Raw genomic sequence first — 25276 nt, 5'->3', positions numbered from 1 at the left:
AGGCTTGATGGAAATACACAAAGCAGGGGCGTTTGAGGGTGGCTCGGTTGGTTAAGTGTCAGACTTCAGCTCAGGTCATGCTCTCAGGGTTCGTGGGTTCGAGCCCTGTGTCAGTCTCTGTGCTGACAGCTCGAAGCCTAGAACCTGCTTTAGATTCTGCCTCTGCCTCTGTCTCTCTGTCTCTCTCTCTCTGCCCCTCCCCTGATCATGCTCTGTCTGTCTCTCTCTCTCTCAGAATTAAATGGACATAAAAAAAAAAAAACAAACACACAGGGCAAAATAGAAAAGAGCAAAGATATACAGGTGACTAGAAACATTTATAGATACCAAAGGAAAAGAAAATCCAACGTATACATAATTCCTGTTCCTGAAGAAGGAACAAGTTAAATGTATATATATTTAAATTCCAGGAATAGAAGAGGTCTTACATCTATATATTGAAAAGAAACACTATGATCCAAGAAACAAAAAATAACACAGAATGATAAATTTCAAGGCAATTTCTAGTTTATTTAATTGCAAAACTGAAGAATGACTTATTGGCATGTAGGCAGAAATATTAAGTCATCCACAGGAGGGAGAAATCAGGCTATTTTAAGAGCTGTAAATATTCAGATGATGGATGTAAAGTTCTGAGCGATACAAAGTGTGTCTTGAAGTTTTTATACTCAAGCAAGTTATTCTTCATGTATAAGGACACTAGGTAGAGATTCTCAAGCATATAAAAATTCAAGAACTATAGAGCTTTTCCTTCATGAAAAACCTATTAATGAAAACCAAGGGACAAATTAAAATAAAGAACTGAGTAATGAAAAGCCAGGTTACAAACATTAGTGGAAAATATTAAATCTATTTAATAAAGACCTAAGACCAAACAAGTATGTGGATAATAGTTTTAAAACTGCATATTATATGCATGTTATAAATGCTAACAATTCAAAGATTTTTAACTAACAAAAATCAAAAAGTGGAAGGAAGAGGCAAAAGGAACTGTATTTAAATTTGATTTCTTAGCTGTCCCAGCTTAAGTCAAGTGATACTATTTAAAGTTGAAACATATAGATAAGTGAAAAAGAATTAACCCAACTTTTAAAACATTTTGTAGTCTTTTTTAACTTTAGAAACCTATTAGGACTAATAATGTTTGCTGTGAAGATTCATTTATCTAAAGCTCAGTAATATCTTTAGTTTCACTTCAGTTTTTGGGTTAAAACAATAAAGATTACAACTAAGTTTCTATTAAAAATGTCATATATGTGTATCCTGATTTCCACCATTCACCCATTTTCTATTTCAATGTATAAATGTGTACACACAGATGTCTTAAATGATCAAATGTACATTGTGATTATTTCTGAATGATAATGAACTTTGGTTGTGTTTGGTTGTGACTTTTTCTTTGTGTTTAGTTTGCAAACAATGGTAGTATATTTCATGAAAACAACAGAGTATTTTTTAAGAAGAATACAGTCTAATTGGTATTTATTTTAGCAAAAATTTAAACACTGTTGCTTTTTCACTGACAAACTAAAGCCAGGGGTCCAATTCTAAATGATTTAAGGCTCTCAGTTTATTAAAACTCTTTCAGCTAAAGGAAGATTATTAATTACTGACTTTTGTTAAGTAGATGACCACACCTACCAACTATCAGTCTTCTCTCTGGTAGGCTGAGGGAAGTGTACAGGAACAAGTGGATAAATGGAACCACACAGAATTCCAAGACATTTATAACCATGTCTTCGATTCCTCTAACCTATCCTATAAAAGAAAACCAAATGGGTGCCTGGGTGGCTCAGTCGGTTAAGTGTTGGACTCTTGATCTCTGCTCAGGTCATGATCTCATAGGTTCGTAAGTTCGAGCCCCACAGTGAGTTCTGTGCTGTCAGTGCAAAGCATGCTTGGGATTCTCTTTCTCCCTCTCTCTGCCCCTCCCCAGCTCCCTCTGTCTCTCTCAAAATAAATAAATAAACTTAAGAAAAAGAGAGAACAAAGTGTCTTAGTGTCAAACTCTTCCAGCTCCCTTGAAGGAGGTGGTCTAGTTTTTGTCTTTTAATATCCACATTTTTAACCAATATTCCTGGAATTTACTAGTAGTTTGGGATTAAGAATCTTCTATTCCCCGAAGAAGTGGCTCAGTTAGTTAAGTGTCAGACTCTTGATTTCAGCTCAGGTCTGTGCACACACACTCTCTCTCTCTCTCTCAAGATAAATAAATAAATAAAAAAGAGTCTTCTATTCCCATACTCTTCAAGCTACCTTGGCATGAAACAACTATCCCCATACTACTGTTTTCTTGATAGTACTGCTATGCTCATGAATATTTAACTTTCTTTCCAATTTACTTTTTCCCTTTTGCTCTGGTATCCATCCAAATGGATCTAAATGACAGCAAGTAAGATGCAGTCTACATAAGCTTAAAAAACTGTGTTTTAAAGATGGAATTTTTGAGCTGAGGAGAAATCTCCTTACAAAAGCCTCTAGATAACTGAGGGTTGAGAAACACTGGCCTAGCTATAAAATTGGGAATTTGGTACCCTATGTTTGTCACAATGGAACTGAATCTGTCTCAGTACTGAATTGCGAACATTTCTCCCTAAAAACAACCAGGGCTCCTTGGTGAAAAGGCTGATTCCAGGGCTGGGCTAGGGAAAGTACTTTCTGTTGCACTATAATGGAGGAAAGGGCTCAGAATAATTAGGTAATATGGAAAGAATGCAGGAGCCAGCTTCAAGGGGCTCTCACTGGCCTTATTTAGGTTAATTTGAGCTTTAAAATAAATAATAACGGAAATAATAATAATACTAACAACAACAATATGCTCAGCTGCTCTAGCTATATGTTCTCATGATCACATTCTCACTCTCCCTTCCTGATTTCAACTGTCTCTCCTTTATTTCCCTCCTTTGAAGCTCTATGCTCAGAGCAATACTGTCTTGTTTTCCCTCTGCTTTTGAATGTTGTGTGTACTTTATACTAGAAGGAAAACAAAATCTGAGTTTTAGTTTTAGTCTTTGGGGTGATCAATTAAAAAAGCAATCTTTGCACCCTCTTAGGTTCTGTGCCACTGAAACCAAACTGACATGGTCTATAGGGTTATTTACCAGGTTAAATATAAAGTAGCCATTTTTGTAAGTCAAATGTCTCAGAATCAGAAAGTTCATATGGTTCAATAACATGGTCCATCCAAGCTCACAGGAGTTTTACATGGGTTCTTACAGCCAGAACTTAAGCTATTTTAAATTGGTTCCCTGTTTTATCTTCTTGCCTTTTATTTCCTTGGAGACCTAATATGGAAAGGTGACTGATCAGAAGGTAGAACATGGGTGTCCTTGATTACCTGGTCTAATGTGATCTCAACCACATATTCACACCCGCTACCACAGGTAGCATCACAGAGTGAAAGGAGTCAGGAGACTAGATTCTATTCTGGGCTCTCTCACTACTTAGTTGGATAAGTTATAGTTTCTCTCAGCCTGTCCTTTTATTTGCAAAATATAGGTTGAATAAAGACTAAGTTGTATCTGATATTTCTTCCTTTCCTAATATTTTTTAGCTCTTTATCATAGGGCCTGGGGTGGGGTAGGGAAACAACGTGAAAATTAGTATTTATTTATACAAGTATGAGTGTTCTTTATAAAAAGGCACATCAGCCAACCAAATAGCTATTCAAGGTTACCAGAAAAAATTCACCTTATTAGCTGAAACTGTTGGTTTACTCAAGTCAAAAATGAACTTCTAGACTCCATATCACTTATTATGTTTTACCAATTGGTAAAATGTCATTTTTATGTAATTTAATAGGTTAAATATACTTTAGTTGATTTTTAAAAGTTCTTTTTTTTCTTTCCTCTAGAAATTGTATTGGGGTTTTTAGGTGATTATGAAGACTAATCATTTGTTCACAAATATATGGACTTCAAATCATGAGTCTCTTTTGAGAATCTGTAAGAAAATGTTTTAAATGCTTTCGCTCTCTGCTATCCAATTATAACAGTGCTAAATTTAGTCAGATTTTGGTTTGTCCTCATCTGCACAGTGATGATAATCTCTAATTTGGACTTCCCAATATAAGCATTGTTATGAAATCGTGTGTAGTCTAAGATTGCTTAGAAAAGGCAAAAATAACCTTAATTCTTGCAAATCTGAACAACAATATGCAGCATAAAAAGAAGAAAAGGCTCATTGCATAACAACTCGGCAGAGCAGTGAACACCCAAAGCCTCCTTCCATGGAGTTACCCATTGCTGAAAACAACTCTCCTTTATTCAAGCACACTTAAAAAAAAAAGAACAATAAACTATAACTCCCTTCAAAACTTTCACGAGCAATTCTGGTAGAGACCACACCAGGAACAGAGAAAGTAGGTAAGATATTTAACAAATAGGAAAAGTATAGGTCACATTTATATCATCAAATGATTAGACCTTTGGGCTATACTAGATTTACTGAATCAAAAAGTCTAGCCAGAAGTTATAAACTTCATTTCTGTAAAACCCAGAGAAGTCAATGAGCCCTGGCCCAATAAGCAAGTTACTTCTCTTGTCAAGAATGATTTATGCATGTGCATCCATGCACATATACACACCCCATGTAGGAAAATAAAAACCAAAACACCTTTACTATCAATTTCCGATACATCATCTCTCCAATTGTTTCACCTAAAATAAAATTACTTTCCTTTCTAGACTCAATCAATAGTATATTTTAATCTCCTTTTTTTCCCTGTGTCTTATGTTCTATCCAAACGTTCATTAAGTAACCTGACCCATTCTGTCTTCAGAGCATGAACACTAACTTATTTGAAACCAAGGCACACAGTATAAACTTGGGAACTATACATTAATATCTCCCAATGTAAACTGGGGAACTTACAGAAAAATACATGTTATAGAAGATGAAATAGATAGCTAATTAAGCATGAAGTCAATACGATGAGGTATTGTAATGTTTCTGTTGGACACTACTTGTTTGGTAAGTCTTCTTTTCTGTTATTCTGTCCCAGGCATATTAAAATTATCAAGCAGAAATGCTATCATTATATTCCCTTTTTAAAAATGTTTATTTTTGAGAGAGAGAGAGAGAGAGAGAGGTCATGTGTGCAAGCAGGGGAGGGACAGTGAGAGAGAGGGACAGAGGATCCAAAATGGCTCCGCATTGAGAGCAGAGAGTCTGAGGTGGGGCTCGAACTCAGGAACTGTGAGACATGACCTGAGCTGAAGTCTGATGATGCTCAACCAACTGAGCCACCCAGGCACCCCTATATTTCCTTATAAATGTCCATTCTTCTCCCTTCTTTTTCTCTGTATCTGATAATCATCAATAGGTATGGGTCCATCAGATGTCTTTCAAAATTGTATCCCAGTCAATGAAAGGGTCTTTAATAACTCCTTTGAACATTTATTAGCCTAAAATTTACTATTCTTTCCAATGTCCTTGCTTAATAAGGTACTTCACTCATTGAAGAGGCTTTAAAATTCCTTTATAGATTTCAGGCCTATGCTCAGTAATACAACCACTTCATTTGAATAAATATGAACCTTATAAATAAAAATAAAGCCAAATTGTGCTAACATCTCAAAATAACATTAAAGAATGCTTTTGGTTTTTGGTTTTTGTTTTTGAGAGAGCGAGCGAGCACGCACACATGTGTGAGTGACTGGGAGGAGGGGCAGAGGGAGAAGGAGAGAGAGAGTCTTAAGCAGGCTCCTGAGCACAAAGCCCAACATGGGGCACAATCCCGTGACCCTGAGATCATGACCTCAGCTGAAATCAAGGATTGGATGCTTAAGTGACTGAGCCACCCAGGTATCCCTAAAAAGTTTTTTAACTGACTGTTAGCACTAAAGTAATATTAATAAGGATTATCATTCTTAGTTCTCCACAATCAAGCAGATTCTATTTGGAAGTTACTTCAGTAGGACAATAGCCACTAGTTTAGGGTACAGTTCTAAATCCATCCAAGTATAATCTTTTTCATTCATTCATTGCATATATACTGTGCTTCAGATATGGTGACAGGTTCTGGGCTGTGAGGAAAATAAATGGAGCATCTCCTTGTTCTCAAAGAACTAGAGTTTGCACAGGAAAATGACATTAATAGATTAATTGCACTTGTGAATGTACACTTACAAACTGAAACGGGGGTTGTCAAGAAAGACAGTGGGATTTCATGAGAAATTATTGTAAGGAATTTGACTCCAATTGGGGGGTCAAGAAAAGCTTTCCTAAAAAAAGTAAGAAGCAGAAATCTGAAGAATGACTAGTTGTTAATTAGGCAGAAGAAGTGGTGAGATGGAGGTAGGGGAAGGAAGAGAGGACTCTTCAAAATTGAAGGAAAAACATCCTAGGACAAGAGGCATATTAGTTTCTTATTGCTGCTATAACATATTACCACAAACTCAGTGGCTTAAAACAATACAGATTTGGGGCATCTGGGTGGCTCCGTCGCTTAAGTGGCTGACTTTCGCTCCGGTCATGATCTTGCAGTTTGTGAATTTAAGCCCAATATCACACATCCGGCTCTCTTCTCTTCTCTGGATCCTGCTTCAGATCCTCTGTCTCCCACTCTCTCTGTCCCTCGCTGCTCACTCTATCTTTTTCTCTCTCTCAAAAATAAACAAACATTTAAACTCCCCCCTGCCAAAGCACTACAGATTCATTATCTTACAGGTCTGGAAGCCAGAAGTCCAAAATGGATCTTACAGGGATAAAATCAAGGTATTCTTCAAGAGACTCTAGGGAAGGATCTATTTCCTTGCCTTTTCCAGCTTCTAGAGGCTGTCTGCATCCCTTGGCTTGTGGCTTCTTTTATCCATCTTCAAAGGCAGCAATAGCCAGTCCAATCATTTTTCATGATACCATCTTGGTTCTCTCTCTTCTGCTTCTCATTATCCTTGAGGACCCTTGGGCCCATCTAGATAATCCAGGATAATCTCCTTATCTTTATTTAGTCCTTTATTTAACCACATCTGCAAATTCCCATTTTCCACATAAAGTAACATATTTATAGGTTCAGGATGGTGGCCATTTTGGGGTAGCTATTATTATACTTACCATGAGAGAGATTATGTATCATTTATAAACTGAAAGAAGGTCAGAGGAGCTGGGTGCAGAAAGTGAGAAGATAAATGGTACTGGATGAGGCTGAGGAGGTGGGCAAGCACCACACTATACACATCATAAACCGTATCAAGGGTTTTGGTCTTTATTGTAAGAACAGTGGGAAGCTAGCTATCAAAGTAGTGAAAAATTAGATGTTATATTTTAAAATATTCCTCTGGCTACTGGATAGAAAATGTATTTTAAAATAGCAGAGGTTTAGGAAAAAGATGATGGTGACTGCAGCTGCAGATATTCAGATAATTTTTATTCAGATTAGTGAAGTCATTTCAGCCTTTTAGTCCTAATTGGGTGATTCTATAACTTTGGTTAAACATCTTTCTGGTAGTTCTACAGGGAAGACAAAATGTTACCATGTACAACTTGCCATTTAGAGTCCCAGGCATGATAACGACTCTTTATATTATATCGCTTCTATTAATTACTGTGCATAACTCCATGCTAGTAAATCAGACAACTTCAGTAAAAGAGATGATTTCATGGAAGAATTAAAATGATTATACCCAAATAAATTCTATCTTAAGAGGAAATATAATTCAAGAAGTAGAAAACCTGAATAGATTAAGAACCCTTATAAACACTGAGTGAAGACAGAGGATAAAAAAAATGGGATAATGGAGCAGGCAATGTTATAATTTGTTGCCCATTCCAAGGATTTTGGCTTCTACTTTAAGTAAAATGGGGACTCACAGAGACCAGGGAGAGACTATAACAAAAATCTGGAAGAGACTGATAGTGGTTTAGACACCAGGATGGCAGCAGTGACCGAGACGGGGGAGTGGCTGGGTTCTTGGTATGTTTTGAAGGATTTCTGATGGATGTAAGAAAAATAAAGTTGTCAAGAATGACTCCAAACTTTTAGCCTGAGTAATGAGAGGGAGAGAGTTGTCATCAATGGAGATAGGGAGACTGCCTTTGGGGGTGAGAGAGATCAAGTATCTCAGTTCAGAGCATGATAGGGAATTCTGGTAGACCCTCAAATGTATTGCCGAGTAAGCAGTTGAATATGAGTTTGGAGCTCAGGGGAAAGGTTTAAGCTAGAGATATAAACTTGAGAGTCATTGTATATCAATAGTATTTTTAAATACTTTGAGGCTAGATGAGATCACCAAGGGAGCATGTAGACTATGAAAAGCTCTACAAGGACTGAACTCTGAGGCACTCAAGTATCAAGAGGTAGGAAAGAAGATTAAGAATTAGCAAATTAGGCTGAAATGGAGCAGTTAGTAAGGTAAGAGGAAAACCAAAAAGAACATGAGGCCATGGAAGCCCTACCTTTTCCTTCTCTAACTTCTACTGATCTTTCAGATCTCAGTCAAGTGATATTTTATTCCCTAGACCTGGGTAGTTGTCTCTTCCAAGTGTCTCCACAGCACCTTAGGTTTTTTTTCAATTATAATTGTCTATACTTACTCATCTCATTCTATACATTGTAAGCTTCCTGAGAGAAGAAATCAAATTTTTGTCACTCACAAAATATTCCCCGATTAGCATAGCACTTGACATGTAGTAACTGCTGAATACAAGTTGGTTGAACTGAATTAGTAAAATCGGTACTTACCTTCTGGTTACAGACAGGTTACTATTGTGATAGGAAGAGTCTACTAGGATTACCTATGCCACCAATACCACACATACATTCATGTTGTTTATTTTTCTATGTAACCATTTAGAATTTTTCAGCATGAAGTTTTTGGTATGTCTCATGGTTTGATTCAAGTAGAGGGGGAAGAAGAAGAAAACCAATATTTATATGTTTATGGTAAGCATACATACCAATCATACCTTGACAAGTTAGCTCACTTAAGCAGTTAACCCCATACTCACAAATTTCAGAACAAAAATATGATTAGCTCCACTTTACACTTTATTTATTATATAAATATAAAGATATGTGTACATAAACATATATATAAGCAAGTAACATTATATATGTGAACAGTTATATATATCATATATTATATATATATGTGAATAGTTATATATATCATATATACATATATATGTATTTATACATATGTATGTGTGTATATAAACAAGTGTGCATATAAAGAATTATAAACTAGTAATATATGTGTTAACAGTTATATATATCATATATATCATATATATGTATATATATGATATATATGTATGCATACATGATATATATAACTATTTACATATATAATACATTACTCATTTATATTTATATTACTGCCTGAGCAAAATAAAATAAATGGCTATTTTTAAAATACAATTATGTTACTTACCGGAAAATATAGAAGCAGAGACCCAAAAAGAATTGTTTCCAACAGAATAAGGCCCGATGCCCTGATGCTCTAAAAAAGAAAGAAAGAAAGAAAGAAAGAAAGAAAGAAAGAAAGAAAAAAGAAAAAGGCATTGTTAATTTACATTCCTAGCAATGGAAGAGCTTACCTATTGTGACAATGCCTCAACCAGTGAATGAAAAATGGCTAGTATTTCAGACAAGAGACCTTAACTGAAACATGCGAAAAGACTGACTATAAAGGTGGTGGTGGATTTAATGATATTTCCAGTGGCTTTATGGAATTTTGTCCCCTAAAATTTTAATCCATGAGCAAACTGAGCAGCTGAGAACACTAGAAGATGCTTTCAATCCAAGAAATACACAGACACAAAATATCTTGCTTGTATTTCTGAAACATCAATCACTAAATGCAACGTGAAATATATAAAAAATTATACATGGTGCAAACATAGTATCTTCACAGGAAAATAATTTGAAGTAGTAGCAACAGATTTTGCAACAACAAAAAGAAGCTGAAAACCCAAGCCACAAGAGTCCATTACATTAAAACAATGTCAGATAAATGACAGCCAGAAACAGGAAATTATAATATGTCTTCAAAACACTGCTGCTAGAACATTGTTAGACACAGAGGAATACTTTATGTAATCCCTCAAAGAACTCAAGGCTTTTATTAATCTAAGAATTTGCAATGGAGAAACAAGTTTAGACAGTGAACAGACTTGATTATTCAAGTGGCTTCTCACTATTGGTCTTTATTTTAGCTACCAGATGCTTTTAAGTGAAAAGAAAATTTCTATCAGCAAGCCTTTAAGTGGGTTTTGGCTGGTAGAATTTCTAAGATTGCAAATTACATAAATACCTAATTATGAGTACTATTTTTTAAACTTTACAAAAAGATGACACTAAGAGCGAGAGTCCAAAACATTATACAAGACTGCTTATAAAACAATCAATGCAATATTTTTTTTTAAAAAAAAAGGATAGGAAAAGAAGTTGCAAAGCTTAACGGAAAGGACAGATATTGGAGTTATCTTCATCTCAGTTTGAATTATGAAATAATCCCTGGGAGTTAGGCAACCTTGAACATCAATGTCTTCACCCGTAAAATGTGTATCCTAATCTTAACCTTATTAAATCTGAGTTTAATAAACTATGAAGTATACATAATGGCTACTATTATGCCTGATACTTAGTAAGTAGGTATGCACTCTTCAAAGTAAAAAACAGCACCAGGATGATTAATTTGAAATCCACAGAAAGAGATATAAGTAGCAGTCAATTTTTTTTTTTCATGCTTGGGATCCAAATGGCCCCAGAAAAGCTAAAAGTGGGGGTCGAGAACCCAAGAGTTTGTTTGTTTTTTTTTTTAATTTTAGGGCCAGTAGTTTCTTAGCTATGTTACAACCATTATTACCACATAGCAGTGGTAGTGGTGCATATATTCTTACAGTAAATAACCTGTTTCCTTTTCATTTGGTAATGTTGAGCAATCTTCTTAGCCCTTCACTGCCTAGCTCCTGGCTGAGCAGAGGAGGCTATAATTTCAAATTATTAATTGGAACTCCAAAAAGTGGTTCCATAACCAAATGAAAGGCCTATTGAAAATGTGCTCTTTCAGCACTCTCAATAATAGCCAAATTATGGAAAGAGCCTAAATGTCCATCAACTGATGAATGGATAAAGAAATTGTGGCTTATATACACAATGGAATACTATGTGGCAATGAGAAAGAATGAAATATGGCCCTTTGTAGCAATGTGGACGGAACTGGAGAGTGTTATGCTAAGTGAAATAAGCCATACAGAGAAAGACAAATACCGTATGTTTTCACTATTATGTGGATCCTGAGAAACTTAATAGGAACCCATGGGGGAAAGGAAGGAAAAAAAAAAAAAAAAAAGAGAGGTTAGAGTGAGCCAAAAGAGAGGTTAGAGTGATCCAAAAGAGAGGTTAGAGAGAGCCAAAGTATAAGAGACTCTTAAAAACTGAGAACAAACTGAGGGCTGATGGGGGGTGGGAGGGAGGGGAGGGTGGGTGATGGGTATTGAAGAGGGCATCTTTTGGGATGAGCACTGGGTGTTGTATGGAAACCAATTTGACAATAAATTTCATATATTTAAAAAAAGATAAAGATAAAAAAAGAAAATGTGCTCTTTCCTTCTTTCCTTCCTTTTTTTTTTTTCAGAGACAGAGAGACAGAGAGAGAGAGAGAGAGAGAGAGAGAGAGAGAATGTGTGCGCAGGGCAGGGGCAAAGGGAGAGCAAAATCCTAAGCAGGCCCCATACCCACCCTGGAGCCCGATGTGGGGCTTGATCTCAGGACCTTGAGATCATGACCTGGGCTGAAGTCTAGAGTTGGACAGCTTAACTGACTGAGCCCCCCAGGGACTCCATAATGTGTACTTTTCTCTTCAAAATATTCTTGGGCTGAGTTGGCTTCATGGCTTCACAGAATGAATAGGTAGCTAATAGGTGGGTCTTCAGGGACAAAAAAAGAAACCTCATGCTCCCTAAAAAATTTCCCCGTTGTCTTGGTACTGGAAGTTCTTTGATCTAGAACAAACCCTTTTATTTTATACCTGGTGCCAAGAATTAATATATTAGTGTTGTAAGTAATATGTTGACTTAAGTTCAAAGCAAAGAACAGAAATATTTTCTTAGAATCTAAGTGATAGGATGAGGAAGGAGAGAGGAGGATTGAAAAATGAAGACAGTGCAGTTACTCTGGAAAACAGTGTGGAGTTTCCTCAAAAAGTTAAAAGTACAACTACCCTATGATCCAGCAATCACAGTACTAGGTATTTAACTAAATAATACAAAAATAAAATAAAACAAAACAAAAACACACTAATTCAAAGGGATACACGCACCTCAGTGTTTATAGCAGCATTATTTACAATAGCCAAATTATGGAAACAGCCTAAATGTCCATTGATTAATGAATGGATAAAGAAGATGTAATACACACACACACACACACACACACACACACACACACACACACACACACACTGGAATACTACTCAGCCATTAAAAAGAGTGAAATCTTGCCGTTTACAACGACATGGATAGAACTAGAGAGTGTTTTGTAAGCAAAATAAGTCAGAGAAAGACAAACACCATATGATTTCACTCATATGTAGAATTTAGTAAATAAAATTAAAAAAGGGAAAAAAGAGAAAGAGGCAAACCAAGAAACAAACTCTTAGCTATAGAGAACAAACTGGTGGTTATGGAAAGGAGATGGGTGGGGGGATGGGTTAAATAGGTGATGGGGATTAAGGAGTGCACTTGTCATGAAGAACACTGGGTGATGTATGGAAGTGTTGAATCACTGTATCTTATACCTGAAACTAACATTACACCATATGTTAACTAACTAAGGTTAGTAGAAAAACTTAAAAGAAAAAAAAAGAAAAATGAAGATGGACAAGAGAGATGATGAGCAGAATAACAGAGCCCAAAGAAAAATTTCAACTCCTTCACAGTTGTGCCCGAGATAGAAATGGTGGTATGAAACCCTTTCCACCAGAATTGCTAACTGCAAAACTCTTAGAAAACTTTATTGAAAGATGATCAACAATTACAATACACTATTTATATAAAACACTAACACACAAATCAATACCATATATTTTCCAGATATATTTAAATATACAAAATACAGATCTGGAGGATACATACCAAGCTGATAACGATGTTTTTTTTTTTTTTTTTCTGGAGAAGTGGATAGATTTGGGTATAGATCAACTTATTCAAAAACATTTTAATTTCTTTGCAGATTTAGTCATGCATTGCTGTGTAATATGAATTTTAATAATTTAATAAGTAAAATTAAAGAAAAGAAATCTAAAATGTGTCATTTCAAGTTATTAGAAAATTCCACCATTAGGCATCATAATATACCAAAGGGCCTAAATGAAGCCCTTCCTAACTAATATCTACTTAAAAAGATTTTATTCAGTACCAACTTCCTGCATAAAATTATCAAACAGTATTTTTATGATACTTACAGGTGAATATAAAGCTGGGGGAGTTATCATTGAGCCTAAGTCTCTCCTTTAGGATCTATAATGCCTAATGAATATAATTCCAGAGTTTACAAGAGAGGTGTACAGATTCCATTTCACTCTACTTCATCCCACCTGCCCCATTTCTTAAATTTTCTGAACTGACTTACGAAGGTTTGTAACAGATATCAAACTTATATACTAAAGAAAAGAGCTCATAGTATGATACCAATCTTATCGAATTACGTCAAAGTCAATTTCTAAATTTCATAATCCTTGGATGCAAAGTAGAGAGATGTAAAATGAACCACAATTGCAATCGCCACAAGATTTGCCCATGAGGTAGGCACCCAAAGGAAGCTAAGTCACTGGAAGTAATAAGGCGACAAGAATGCTGAAGTCTGAATTTTTTAAAAAACAATTAAAATGCTTTGTCATTATTTCCTTGATCCTACAAGGACTAACTACTTCATTTATATTTTTAAAACATTTTTAGCCACTGGGGAAATTAATGTATATCTTGCTAAAACAGTGCAGCTATTTTGAATTATGGCTGATTTCTTTAGCCTGGTAGTAATTAAAGTTTCTTTCTATTACAAAAGGAACCTCTGAGCAGGAAGGTATTTTTACATAGCTGTACCTCAGAAGGCAAAATGAAACTACAATAAAGCAACAGAATTAGATTCTGAAGAGAAAGAACTGGCATAAGTTTGGATGATAAACCAAGACTATAAATCTATATTATTTACCAAAAGAATTAGCTGTGATAGCAAGGAGAACGGACTTCTTCTATTTCTATAGAGAAATCCACAGACTGGGAGATTACAAATAAACACCTGATGAAATAGTTACACAATAATAAACTGGAAGCAAGATGTAAAAGTGGTCCTGAAAAGAATCCTGACATTGAGAGATATGAGGACACTGTTTTTCAATAATTTTATTTACAGTGATATTAATAAATGAGAACAGACTACGTCCAGTTTGGCAAACTATATGCAGTTAGTTTCTCTTAAGAAAATCTGTGATGAGGGGCACCTGGGTGGCTCAGTTGGTTAAGTGCCTGACTCTTGCTTTTGGTTCAGGTCAAGATCTCATAGTTCATGAGATTGAGCCCTCCATTGAGCTCTTCACTGACAACATGGAGACTGCTTGGAATTCTCTCTCTCTCTCTCTCTCTCTCTCTCTCTCTCTGCCCCTTCCCCACTCATGTGTGTGTGCGTGTGTGCTGTGCGCTCTCTCAAAATAAATAAATAAACTTAAACAAAAATCTGTGATTAAATATTGAAAAACCATTCAGATTTAGAAAAATTTGTCAAGGAACAATTGCCAAAAATGGGGTCGGTTCAAATCAGTATTATTTTTTCCAAAAAAATTATCAGCAATAAAAAAGGTACAAAAAAAGCAAAAGGATATGTTCAGGACAGAGATTGGTAAAGTGAAATCAAAACAATCCACAGAGTTTTAATTATTTTTAATTCTTCATTCAAGCATAATTAACATATAGTGTTATATTAGCACTATTAACTATATTATACTATTATACTATTAACATATAGTGTTATATATTATATAATGATTCAATACTTCTATACATTACTCAGTGCTTATCATGATATATATACCCTTAATCACCTTCACCCATTTCACCCATCCCTCCTACCTCCCTCCCTTTAGGCAACCACTCCTTCTATATTTAAAAGTCTGTTTTTCTGTCTTTCTCTTTTTTGTTTTGTTTCCTAAATTCCATATGTGTGTGAAATCATATGCTATGTGCCTTTCTCTGACTGTCTTCACTTAGCATTATACCCTCTACATCCATCAATGTTGCTGGAAATGGTAAGATTTCATTCTTTTTTATGCCTGAGTAGTAGTACGTTGTATATATACACACACACATACACACCACTTCGTCTTGATCCATTCCTCTACTGATGGACATCTGGGTTGATTCTATATCTTGGTGATGGTAAGTAATTCTGCAAGAAACATTGGGGTGCATATATCTTTTCAAATTCATGTTTTCATTTTCTTTTGATAAATACCCAATAGTGGAATTACTGGATCATGTGGTGATTCTATTTTTAGTTTTTTGAGGAACTCCCATACTGTTTTCACAATTGTTGCACCAATTTACATTACACCAAGAGTGAGCAAGTTTCCTTTTTCTATACATCTTCACTGACACCTGTCATTTCTTGTTGTCTTCATTTTAGCTATTCTGAAAGGTGTAAAGTAATATCTCATTGTGGTTTTGATTTGCATTTCCCTGATGATGAGTGATGCTGAGCATCTTTTCATGTGTCTGTTGGATACCTGTATGTCTTCTTTGGAAAAATGCCTATTCAGGCCCCTGCCCATTTTTTAATTGGATGGTTTTATTTTTTAGTATTGAGTTGTATAAGTTACTTATATATTTGGGATATTAACCCATTATCAGATATATCATTTGCAAATATCTTCCCCTATTCAGTAGGCTGTCTTTTCGTTTTGTTGATGGCTTCCTCTGCTGTACAATAGCTCTTCCTCTACAATAGCTTTTTTTTTTTTTTTTTTGGTGCAGTCCCAACATTTTAATTTTGTTTTTATTTCCCTTGTCAAAGGAGACATATCTAGAAAAATGTTTTTATGGCTCATGTCAAAGAGATTACTGCCTTTGCCTTCTTCTAGTTTTATGCTTTCAGGTCTCATATTTAGGTGTATAAGCCATTTCAGTTCATTTTTGTGCACGGTGCAAGAAAATAGTTCAGCTTCATTCTCAGTTTCTCATTGTTTATTGAAGAGAATGTATTTTTCCTATTGTATATTCTTTCCCACTTTGTCATAGATTAATTGATCCTAAAAGCATAGGTTTATTTCTGAGCTCTGTATTCTGTTGATCTGTGTGTCTATTTTGTGACACTCCCATACTGTTTTGATTACTATACCTCTGTAGTACATCTTGAAATCCAGGATTGTGATTCCTCCAGTTTTGCTCTTTTTCAAGATTGCTTTGGCTATTGGATTTTCGGATTATTTGTTCTAGTTCTGTGAAAACTGCTGTTGGTACTTTGATAGGGGTTGCATTGAATCTGTAGATTTCTATGGCCAATATAGGCATTGTCATAATATTGGTTCTCCCAATCCGTAAGCATGGAGTATTTTTCTGTTTGTATGTTTCATCTTCAATTTCTTTAATCAATGGTTTTAGTTTTTATAGTACAGGTCTCCTTGGTTAAATTTATTCCTAATTATTTTATTATTTTTGGTGCAATTATAAATGGGATTGTTTTCTTAATTTTTCTTTATGTTACTTCATTATTAGTGTATAGAAATGCAACAGATTTCTATATATTCATTATGTATCCTGCGACTTTACTGAATTTATTTATCAGTTCTAGTATATTTTGGTGGAGTCTTTTAGAGTTTTTGACATATAGTATCATATCACCTGCAAAAAGTGAAAGTTTTACTTCCTCCTTACCAATTTGGGTGTGCTTTATTCTTTTTTGTTGTCTTGTTGTGGCTAGGACTTCCAGTACTAAGTCGAATAAAAGCGGTGAGAGTGGACATCCTTGTTTTGTTTCTGATCTCAGAAAAAGCTCTCAGTTTTTTAGCATTGAGTACGATGTTAGCTGTGGTTTTCATATATGGCCTCTATTATGTTGAGGTATGTTCTCTCTAAACCTACTTTGTTGACATTTTTTAACATGAATCTTTGTCAAATTTGTCAAATGCTTTGTACTTTGTCAAATGCTTTTTCTGCACCTACTGAAATGATCATATGGTCTATCACCTTTCTTATTAATGTGATGCATAACATTGATTGATTTGCCAACACTGAAACACTCTTGCACCCCAAGAATAAATACTACTTGATTGTGCTGAGTGATTTTTTTGAGGTATTGTTAGATTCAGTTTGCTAGTATTTTGTTGAGGATTTCTGCACCTATGGTCATCAGAGATACTGCTTTGTATTTCTCTCTCTCTGTCTCGTATGTATGTATGTATGTATGTATGTATGTATGTATGTATGTATGTAGTGTCTTTATCTTGTTTTGGTATCAGGGTAATGTTGGCTTGTTGAAGGAATCTGGAAGCTTTCCTCCCTCTTCTAGTTTTATAAATAGTTTGAGAAGAATAAATATTAACTCTTCTTTAAATGTTTTCTAGAAGGGTGCTTGGATGGCTCAGTTGGTTAAGCATCCAACTTCAGCTCAGGTCATGATCTCATGGTTTGTGGGTTCAAGCCCTGCATTGGCTCTGTGCTGACAGCTCAGAGCCTGGAGACTGCTTTGGATTCTGTGCCTTCCTCTCTCTCTGCCCCTCCCTCACTCATGCTCTGTCTCTCTCTGTCTCTCTCTCAAAAATAAATAAACATTAAAAAAATTTAAATGCTTGCTAGAATTCACCTGTGAAACCATCTGGTCCTGGAATTTTGTTTGTTGGGAGTTTTTTCATTGCTGGTAATTGGTGTTTTCTAATTTTCTATTTCTTCTTGATTCATTTTGGGAGGTTATATGTTTCTAGGAATTTATTCATCTCCTTCAGATTGTCCAATTTGTTGGCATATAACTTTCACAATATTTGTATTTGTGGTGTTCTTTGTATTGTGGTGTCAGTTGTAATTTCCCCTCTATTAGTTCTGATTTTATTTATTTGAATCTTCTATCTCCTCCTCCACCTATTCTTCCTCTTCTCCTTCTTCCTGTGGCTAAAGATTTATTAATTTTGTTGATCTTTTCAAAGAACCAGGTCCTGGTTTCATTGATCTGTTGTCTTCTTTTTTAGTTTCTATTTCATTTATTTCTCCTCTAGTTAATGATTTCCCTCCTTCTACTTGCTTTGGGCTTTGTATTTCTTTTTATAGCTCCTTTAAGTGTAAGGTTAGGTCATTTATTTGAAATTTTTTCGTGCTTCTTGAGGTAGATCTATATTGCTATAACCTTCCCTCTTAGAATTGCTTTTGATGCATCCCAAAGATGTTGAACCATTGTTTTCATTTTCATTTGTCTCTATGTGTTTTCTGATTTCCTGGTTGACCCATTCATTATTTAGTAGCATGTTATTTAATCTCTATATATTTGTGTTCTTCTTAGATTTTTTCTTGTGATTGATTTCTAGTTTCATATCATTGTGGTTGGAAAAGATGCATGATAGAGCTCAATTGTTATGAATTTCTTGAGATTTATTTTGTGGCCTAACAGTGATGTATTCTGGAGAATGTTCCACGTACATTGGAAAATAATATGTATTCCATTGTTTTGGATGCAATGTTCTGAATCTGTCAGATCCATATGTATCATTCAAAGCCACTGTTTGTTTCCTTGTTGATTTTCTGTCTAGATGGTTTATCCATTGATGTAGTGGGGTGTGAAAGTCCCCTACTATTTCTGTACTACTCTTTATTTCTTCCTTTATGTCTGTTAATAGTTGCTTTATGTATTTGGGTGCTTTCCTGTTGGGTGGGTAAATATTTACAATTGTTGTATCTTCTTGTTGGATTGTCCCCTTTATGATTGTGTAGTCTTCTTTTCTGTTTCTTGTTATAGTCTTTTCTTTTAAAGTCTATTTTGCTCAATATAAGTAGTGCTACCCCAGCTTTCTTTTTGCTTCTATCTGCATGATAAATGTTTTTCCATCCTTTCATTTTCAATTTGCATGTGACTTTAGGTTTGAAAATAATCTCTTTTAGGCAGTATATAGATGGACCTTCCTTTTTTATCCATTCAGTTACCCTGTGTCCTCTGGATGGAGCACTTAGTCTATTTACATTCAAAGTAATTATTGATAGGTATGTATTCATTGCCACCTTGTTACTTTTTATGATTGTTTTTGTAGTTATTCTCTGTTCATTTCTTCTCTTTCCCTCTTCCTTTGTGGTTGATAGCTTTCTTCAATGATACACTTAGATTCTTTTCTCTTTAATTTTTATCTCTGACAGGTTTTTCATTCATACCATTAGGTTTATATATAACAACTTATGCATATAGCACATTCCAATTAAGTTGATGGTTGCTTAAGTTTGAATCCACTTTAAAGTACTAAATTTTTTCTACCCCTGCCATGTTTTATGTATATGATGTCATAATTTATATCCTTTCATTTTGTGAACTGAGTTTTATAGATATAATTGATTTTAGTGCTTTTGTGCTTTAACCTCCATAATGGTTTTTATACATGATTAATCTACTTTTATTATGTTTGCATACACTTGTGAAATGTTTTCCTTTCCTAATTTTCTTACTCATGATTATGTCCTTTTCTTTCCTTTAACATTTCTTATAAGACTAGTTTAGTAGTGATGAACTCCTTTAACTTATATTTGTCTGGAAAACTCTTTATCTCTCCTTCCATTCTGAATGATAGCCTTGCTGGATAGAGTATTCTTGGATGCAGGGTGTTTTGTTTTGTTTTGTTTCAGCACTTTGAGTATATCATGTCATTCCTTTATGGCCTATAAAGTCTGCTGAAAAGTCAGCTGATAGCCTTATGAAGTTTCCCTTGTATGTAACTGTTTTCTTTTCTCTTGCTGCTTTTTAAAATTTTTCTATGTATCACTACTTTCTGCCAATTTAATTGTTATATGTCTTGGTGTAGACCTCCTTGGCTTTTGTATTGTTGGGGGCTCTATATGCCTCCTGGATCTGGATGTCTGTTTCTTTTCCCAGATTAGGGAAGTTTTCAGGTATTATTTCTTGAAATAAATTTTTGTCTCCTTTTCTCTGTCGTCTCCTTCTGGGATCCCTAAAACGTGAATATTATTATGCTGGATGTATCGCTGAGTTCTCTTAACAAAAATGCTGATGGGTGCCATTATTCTGTTTTGTTTTTGGTGTTTAGCTTGGATGCTTTCTATTATTCTGTCTTCCAGTTTGCTGATCTGTTCTGCTTCCTCTAGTCTACTACACTTATTCCCTACAGTTATTCATTTATTCCCTACTACAAAATTCCCTGAATTTTTAATTTTAGTCATTGAGTTCTTCATCTGATTGGTTCTTTTCTATATTTTCTATCTCATTGTTGAATGTATTACTGAGATCCGCCATTCTTTTCTCAAGTCCAGTAAGTATCTTTCTTTATCACTGTTACTGTGAATTTTCTATCAGGCATATTGCATATCTCCATTTCATCTAGCTCTTTTGCTGTGATTTTGTCCTGTTCTGTCATTTGGGACATATTTCTCTGATTCTTCATTTTGTCCAACTCTCTGTGTTTATTTCTATGTATTAGGAAAGTCAGCTACATCTCTTGAACTTGAGAGTAGTGGCCTTATGAAGAAGAGATCCTGTGGTGCCCTGTAGCACAATGTCCCCTTCACCAGAACCTGGCACTTCAGGGGTGTCTCCTAAGTGTGCTGCATGCTGAACCATGTTTGCCTTCAGCCTTGTCAGCTACAATGGCACTCTTTGCCTGTTGTGGGTAGAGTTTGGTCCCTCTACTATTAAGTGGCCAGTTTGTGGCCATCTTGGCCTAGTTGGGTTAGGCAATATGTCTGCCCTCAGTCCACTACTGGGTTCACAGGGAACTGTAGGATGCTTTCCCTGTGTTCTCCGAGATGCTTTCATTGAGAGGCAGGGCCAGCAATCAAATCAGTTGTCTGCCCCCAGCCCATTGCTAGGGATGCAGCTGAACTGGTGTATGTGGTTTTCTTCCCCTCTCCCTGGGTAAGAGACCCTTTGAAGTGATGCTGATCACTGTCAGGTATGCTTGCAGAATGAGACATGTCAGTCACTGCTTGGAAGGACTCCTAGACAGTGGTGCAGGTTGGATGGGGCAAATCCACAGGAGAATGCAGGGGCAGGGCATGCTGTATTAGCAAGCAAGGTGGTAAGTGTTCATACTGGTTCCTGCAGGTGTCCTTGTATCTGGGCTGGGGAGGAGGAATAGTGGCACTCACCAGCATTTTGTTCTTGGAGAAGTCTCCGAAAGATCCCTGTCCCTCCAGTGAATGTTTTGAGACTAATAAATAAATCTTCTTCTTGTATACTTTCAAACTGCTCCCTCTATGCTGTATCTGAGATGGGTTGTTTTTTATGCTGGCTCTATAAGGGTGGGGTCTCAGTTTCCTATTTCCTTCTAGCTTTTCCAGTTGATTTTTAAAGTTACTGTGTTAAGCCCCACTGATTGTAAAACCATGCAAAGTTAAGCCCCTCTGGTTTTCAAAGCCAAATGTTTGGGGGACTTGTTTTTCTAGTTTAGGTCCCTTATGTCTAGGGTGTCTGGTGGGGGGTCTGTTCATCTCCTTGTCCATTCTTGTGGTGTCCCCCACTATGCTCAGTCTCTTGGGTTAGTTTCATTGTTGACTAGGACTCTGTCCTTCCTACCATTTTCAATATGGCCTCCTCCCTGTGATTAACTGTGGATAGTCTATTTTGCCAGTGTTCCATTCATTTTCTGAGTTAGTTCCACTGATGTATCTGTTGGGATGAGGTAAGTTTAGGATCCTCTTACTCTCCCATCATCAAGAACAGTACCACAGAGAATTTTAAATGCATGTAATAACGTATATGAGCTTTATATCCAGACAGTTTGGAATCTCATCATTGGCCGCTTATCAGCTGTGTGATCTTGGGCAAGTTGCTGAACGTTCTGAACTTCAGTTTCTTCATTTAATAAAATGGATGTAATGATGCCCTTCCTTGCAGCACTGTTGCAAATACTGGCCATAACACTGCCCAGCATAGAGCAGGCACTCTGTCAATGGTACTTCATCATCAATGTTTCATGGACAGATAGAGAAAATGAGATCAACAGTCTATCTAAGATCACTCAGCTGATGAGTGACAGAACAAGGTCCCATTATCCACTGCTGCTGATTCTTAAGTCAGTGTGATTTCCTCTGTACATCCAATCTGACCCTCAGTCATTTTCTTACCCAAAGGAACAGAATTACATGTAATATAATAACAAAAACATGTAGCACTACTAAAGCATTTTAAAATAAATAGACACAAGTAATAAATAAATTACAAGTAAGGAGTTCAGTTCAAATGTTATAAAAAATTACTATTCAGTTTAAAATTCTTGATGGCTTTATGCAAAACATTAAAAAATTGTCACACTGCCTTAACTAGGAATTCTTCCTAATTTCTAAAAGTTCACAAGAAAGCCTGTTTTCACATGATTTGACAATTTGTAGTGGAGCTGTTTAAGACATTTTAGAAAAATTAATTTATCCAAAAATAAAATCAAGACTAACATATACATTAAAGTACTGTATATATATTAAGTATACACATAATGTATATATAAAAGTATATACATACACATAATGTATATACATACACATAATGTATATACTTTTATATATACATTATGGGTATACTTTCATATAAACATTATATATGAAACATATACAGTTTCTTATTCTTTAAAACAGTACAACACACTGAGTTTTAAAATTTCTGGTATTTTTATGCACGTGATATTAGATATAACAGGTCATTCATTATTAATTATGATTCACCATTTAATGCAGGTTTGGCAGGATTTACATGAGATACCTGTCCATTTGCTTAGCTTTGTTTCAAATAGTGTGAGCATACAGAGGAGTTTCCTCCTCCCACTCCCCACGGAACTTCAGTGCCTGATATTATGGCTCAAAGTTGCTAACACTCACAGCAAGTGCAGAGATGCAGAATAACAGATGCATGAGAGGGAACATTTTGGATAACCTTTACTCAGCCAAGCTCATCTCTCCTGCGTATGTCCTTAATAACTTAGTACCAAAGCTCTTTCTATCAGACTTCTTCCCACCTCTTAGCACCTCTCCTCTGCTAAGATGCCAGTAGGATACATTCCTGAAATATAGATGATCAGGTCCTTATTTGTCCTCATTTTTTCCCATAATTTACAAAAATAGCTTTGATGTCTTTGTATCTATTTGCAAACTTCAATTCTCTTTTTCTTTCAGTACTAATAAACAGAGCAACTCATATTTCACATAATGGAGATAAATTCTCTAAATGTCAAAAAGCATACACAGTGAACTTCACAAACTAAAGAATTTTGCCTTGAGAAAGATTACTGTATAACCTTAAATAAAGTGGCATGAAATTACTGAAACAAAATATGTTATCTGCTTAGACTTCTATTATTGATTAAAAGCTACTGAGATTGATATATTTTCAAATAAAAAGTTGATAATTGAAAGAACAAATTCCTCCTCATGAAGAATCCAAACAGAATCATAATAAAATATAAAATATTAAGTATTTTAGAAGATATTAATAAAACACTTTGCTTCTTCAAATAATCTCTGTTATAGAGATGAACTCAAATATCGTCTAGTTTGACATCATTTTTTAAACATAAATATATTTTATACTTGAATAAATTCAAGAAACTTCATAAATCATTGCTCAGTTTCGCCTAATTGCTAAGTAGCATCTTACTTTATCATTTGAACATTGTCCAATTTCAGAATTTTTTTTTCTTTTTCAGTCTGGTGTGTTGAAAACTGTGGTCTGTAAGGTAATGACTTTAAAGTACTGCTGCTCACACAGAGGCAAGAGAACCCATCAAATGTCAGCCAGACAACATCAGCATCTCTTCAATCGCCTTATTTAAGGAAAAAAAACCAATGTGAGAACAAGAAGAGAATTGCTCAGAACCGTTAAGGTTGTCTTGAACACATCATCTGTCTTCTATAGCATGTTTAGGAATACCTGGAATGACTAGGCAACATGTAAAATAAGGAACATTTCATATATTGTCTGATATCTGGAAATAGTCTAAACAGGCTACGACTTGTTTCTGTTCCTTCAACTCCACCTTAACACAAAAGTTTTAATTCTGACAAGACACTTAGAAATGTCCAAAGAAACACGATGAGCATTTCGGTGAATAAGCCAATAGATGGCTCCTTATTTGCTAAAGTTAGCAGTTCAGAAATTTAAAAGAGCAGCATTATATCTGACAGGGAAAAACAAAACAAAACAATTGTTACTTAGGTGCAAGGGTGATAGAGACAGGAACTCAAAACTCAACCTCTAAAATTGTGTAAATATCTCTAGATGACATGCAGTAAATTGGATTCTGATTTTCCCCAAATTAAGAAGAAGAATCATTAAACGGGCATTATGGGTGGGATTCAGTCCACACGGAGTGCATCATTCTTAAACTTGTTTGCCCGAAGACAAAGTGGAAAAAAAAGGAGTGATATATTAACTAATCCTGTTTACATTTTGATTGTCATTTCTATTTTTTTCACAATCCATTAATTGTTTTCTGTTTATTCATTTGAGTTTATTTCACATTGAACAGACTACAGAATTTTGCCATTCTTTATGGTATCTATTATGATTTCAGCTTCATCTGCCTGATTTGTTACCAGAATATTCCTTTTTTTTATTTAACTTTATTTTTTATTTTTTACAATTTACATCCAAATTATTTAGTATATAGTGAAGCAATGATTTCAGTAGATTCCTTAATGCCCCTTTCCCATATGTTTTTGAAATCATAACATGTTTGCAATTAGATACTTATCTTGATATTTTAGAGTTTTATATATTACATTATAAATATGGTTCTGCAAAGATTTTCAAATAATAAATTCATAATTTTTATTCAGATAACAAATGTTAACCCTTCCATACAGGATTCAGAAAGGTCACAATAACTGAGGGATATTTTAATTAGGCATTCTTCTCTGTTTGCATCCTACTTAGTTACTCTTAGCTCTAAAATATATTATAAAAATGTATTAGGATTAGGCTATCAGCTCAAAAAGACACAAGAAATAATTAAGAACATTTAGACATTTGACAGAAAAGAATTACTAAAAAGTTAAAACAATGTTATTTTAAAAAGCAGAAAAAAGTTTTACAATGTAATAGATTTTTAGAAAGCAATTGTGTTTACCTCATTAAACACAGAACTATTAGGGC

At 35.1% G+C, this 25276-nt stretch overlaps 1 protein-coding gene across 1 annotated transcript in view; it reads right to left on the bottom strand.

Annotated features, from left to right (window-relative positions):
* The window catches only part of GPR158 (G protein-coupled receptor 158), a 425457-nt gene that overhangs the window by 124929 nt on the left and 275252 nt on the right, over window positions 1-25276 (bottom strand). The window contains exon 5 of the mRNA XM_042945146.1: window positions 9372-9440. Within this exon, the coding sequence (XP_042801080.1) occupies window positions 9372-9440 (69 nt within the window). The remainder of the gene's footprint in view (window positions 1-9371; window positions 9441-25276) is intronic.

The sequence above is a fragment of the Panthera leo genome, chromosome B4, assembly GCF_018350215.1.
Source record: "Panthera leo isolate Ple1 chromosome B4, P.leo_Ple1_pat1.1, whole genome shotgun sequence".
Lineage (NCBI taxonomy): Eukaryota > Metazoa > Chordata > Mammalia > Carnivora > Felidae > Panthera > Panthera leo.
Note: the sequence above shows the minus strand (reverse complement) of the source record. Positions and strands in the feature narration are given on the sequence as shown.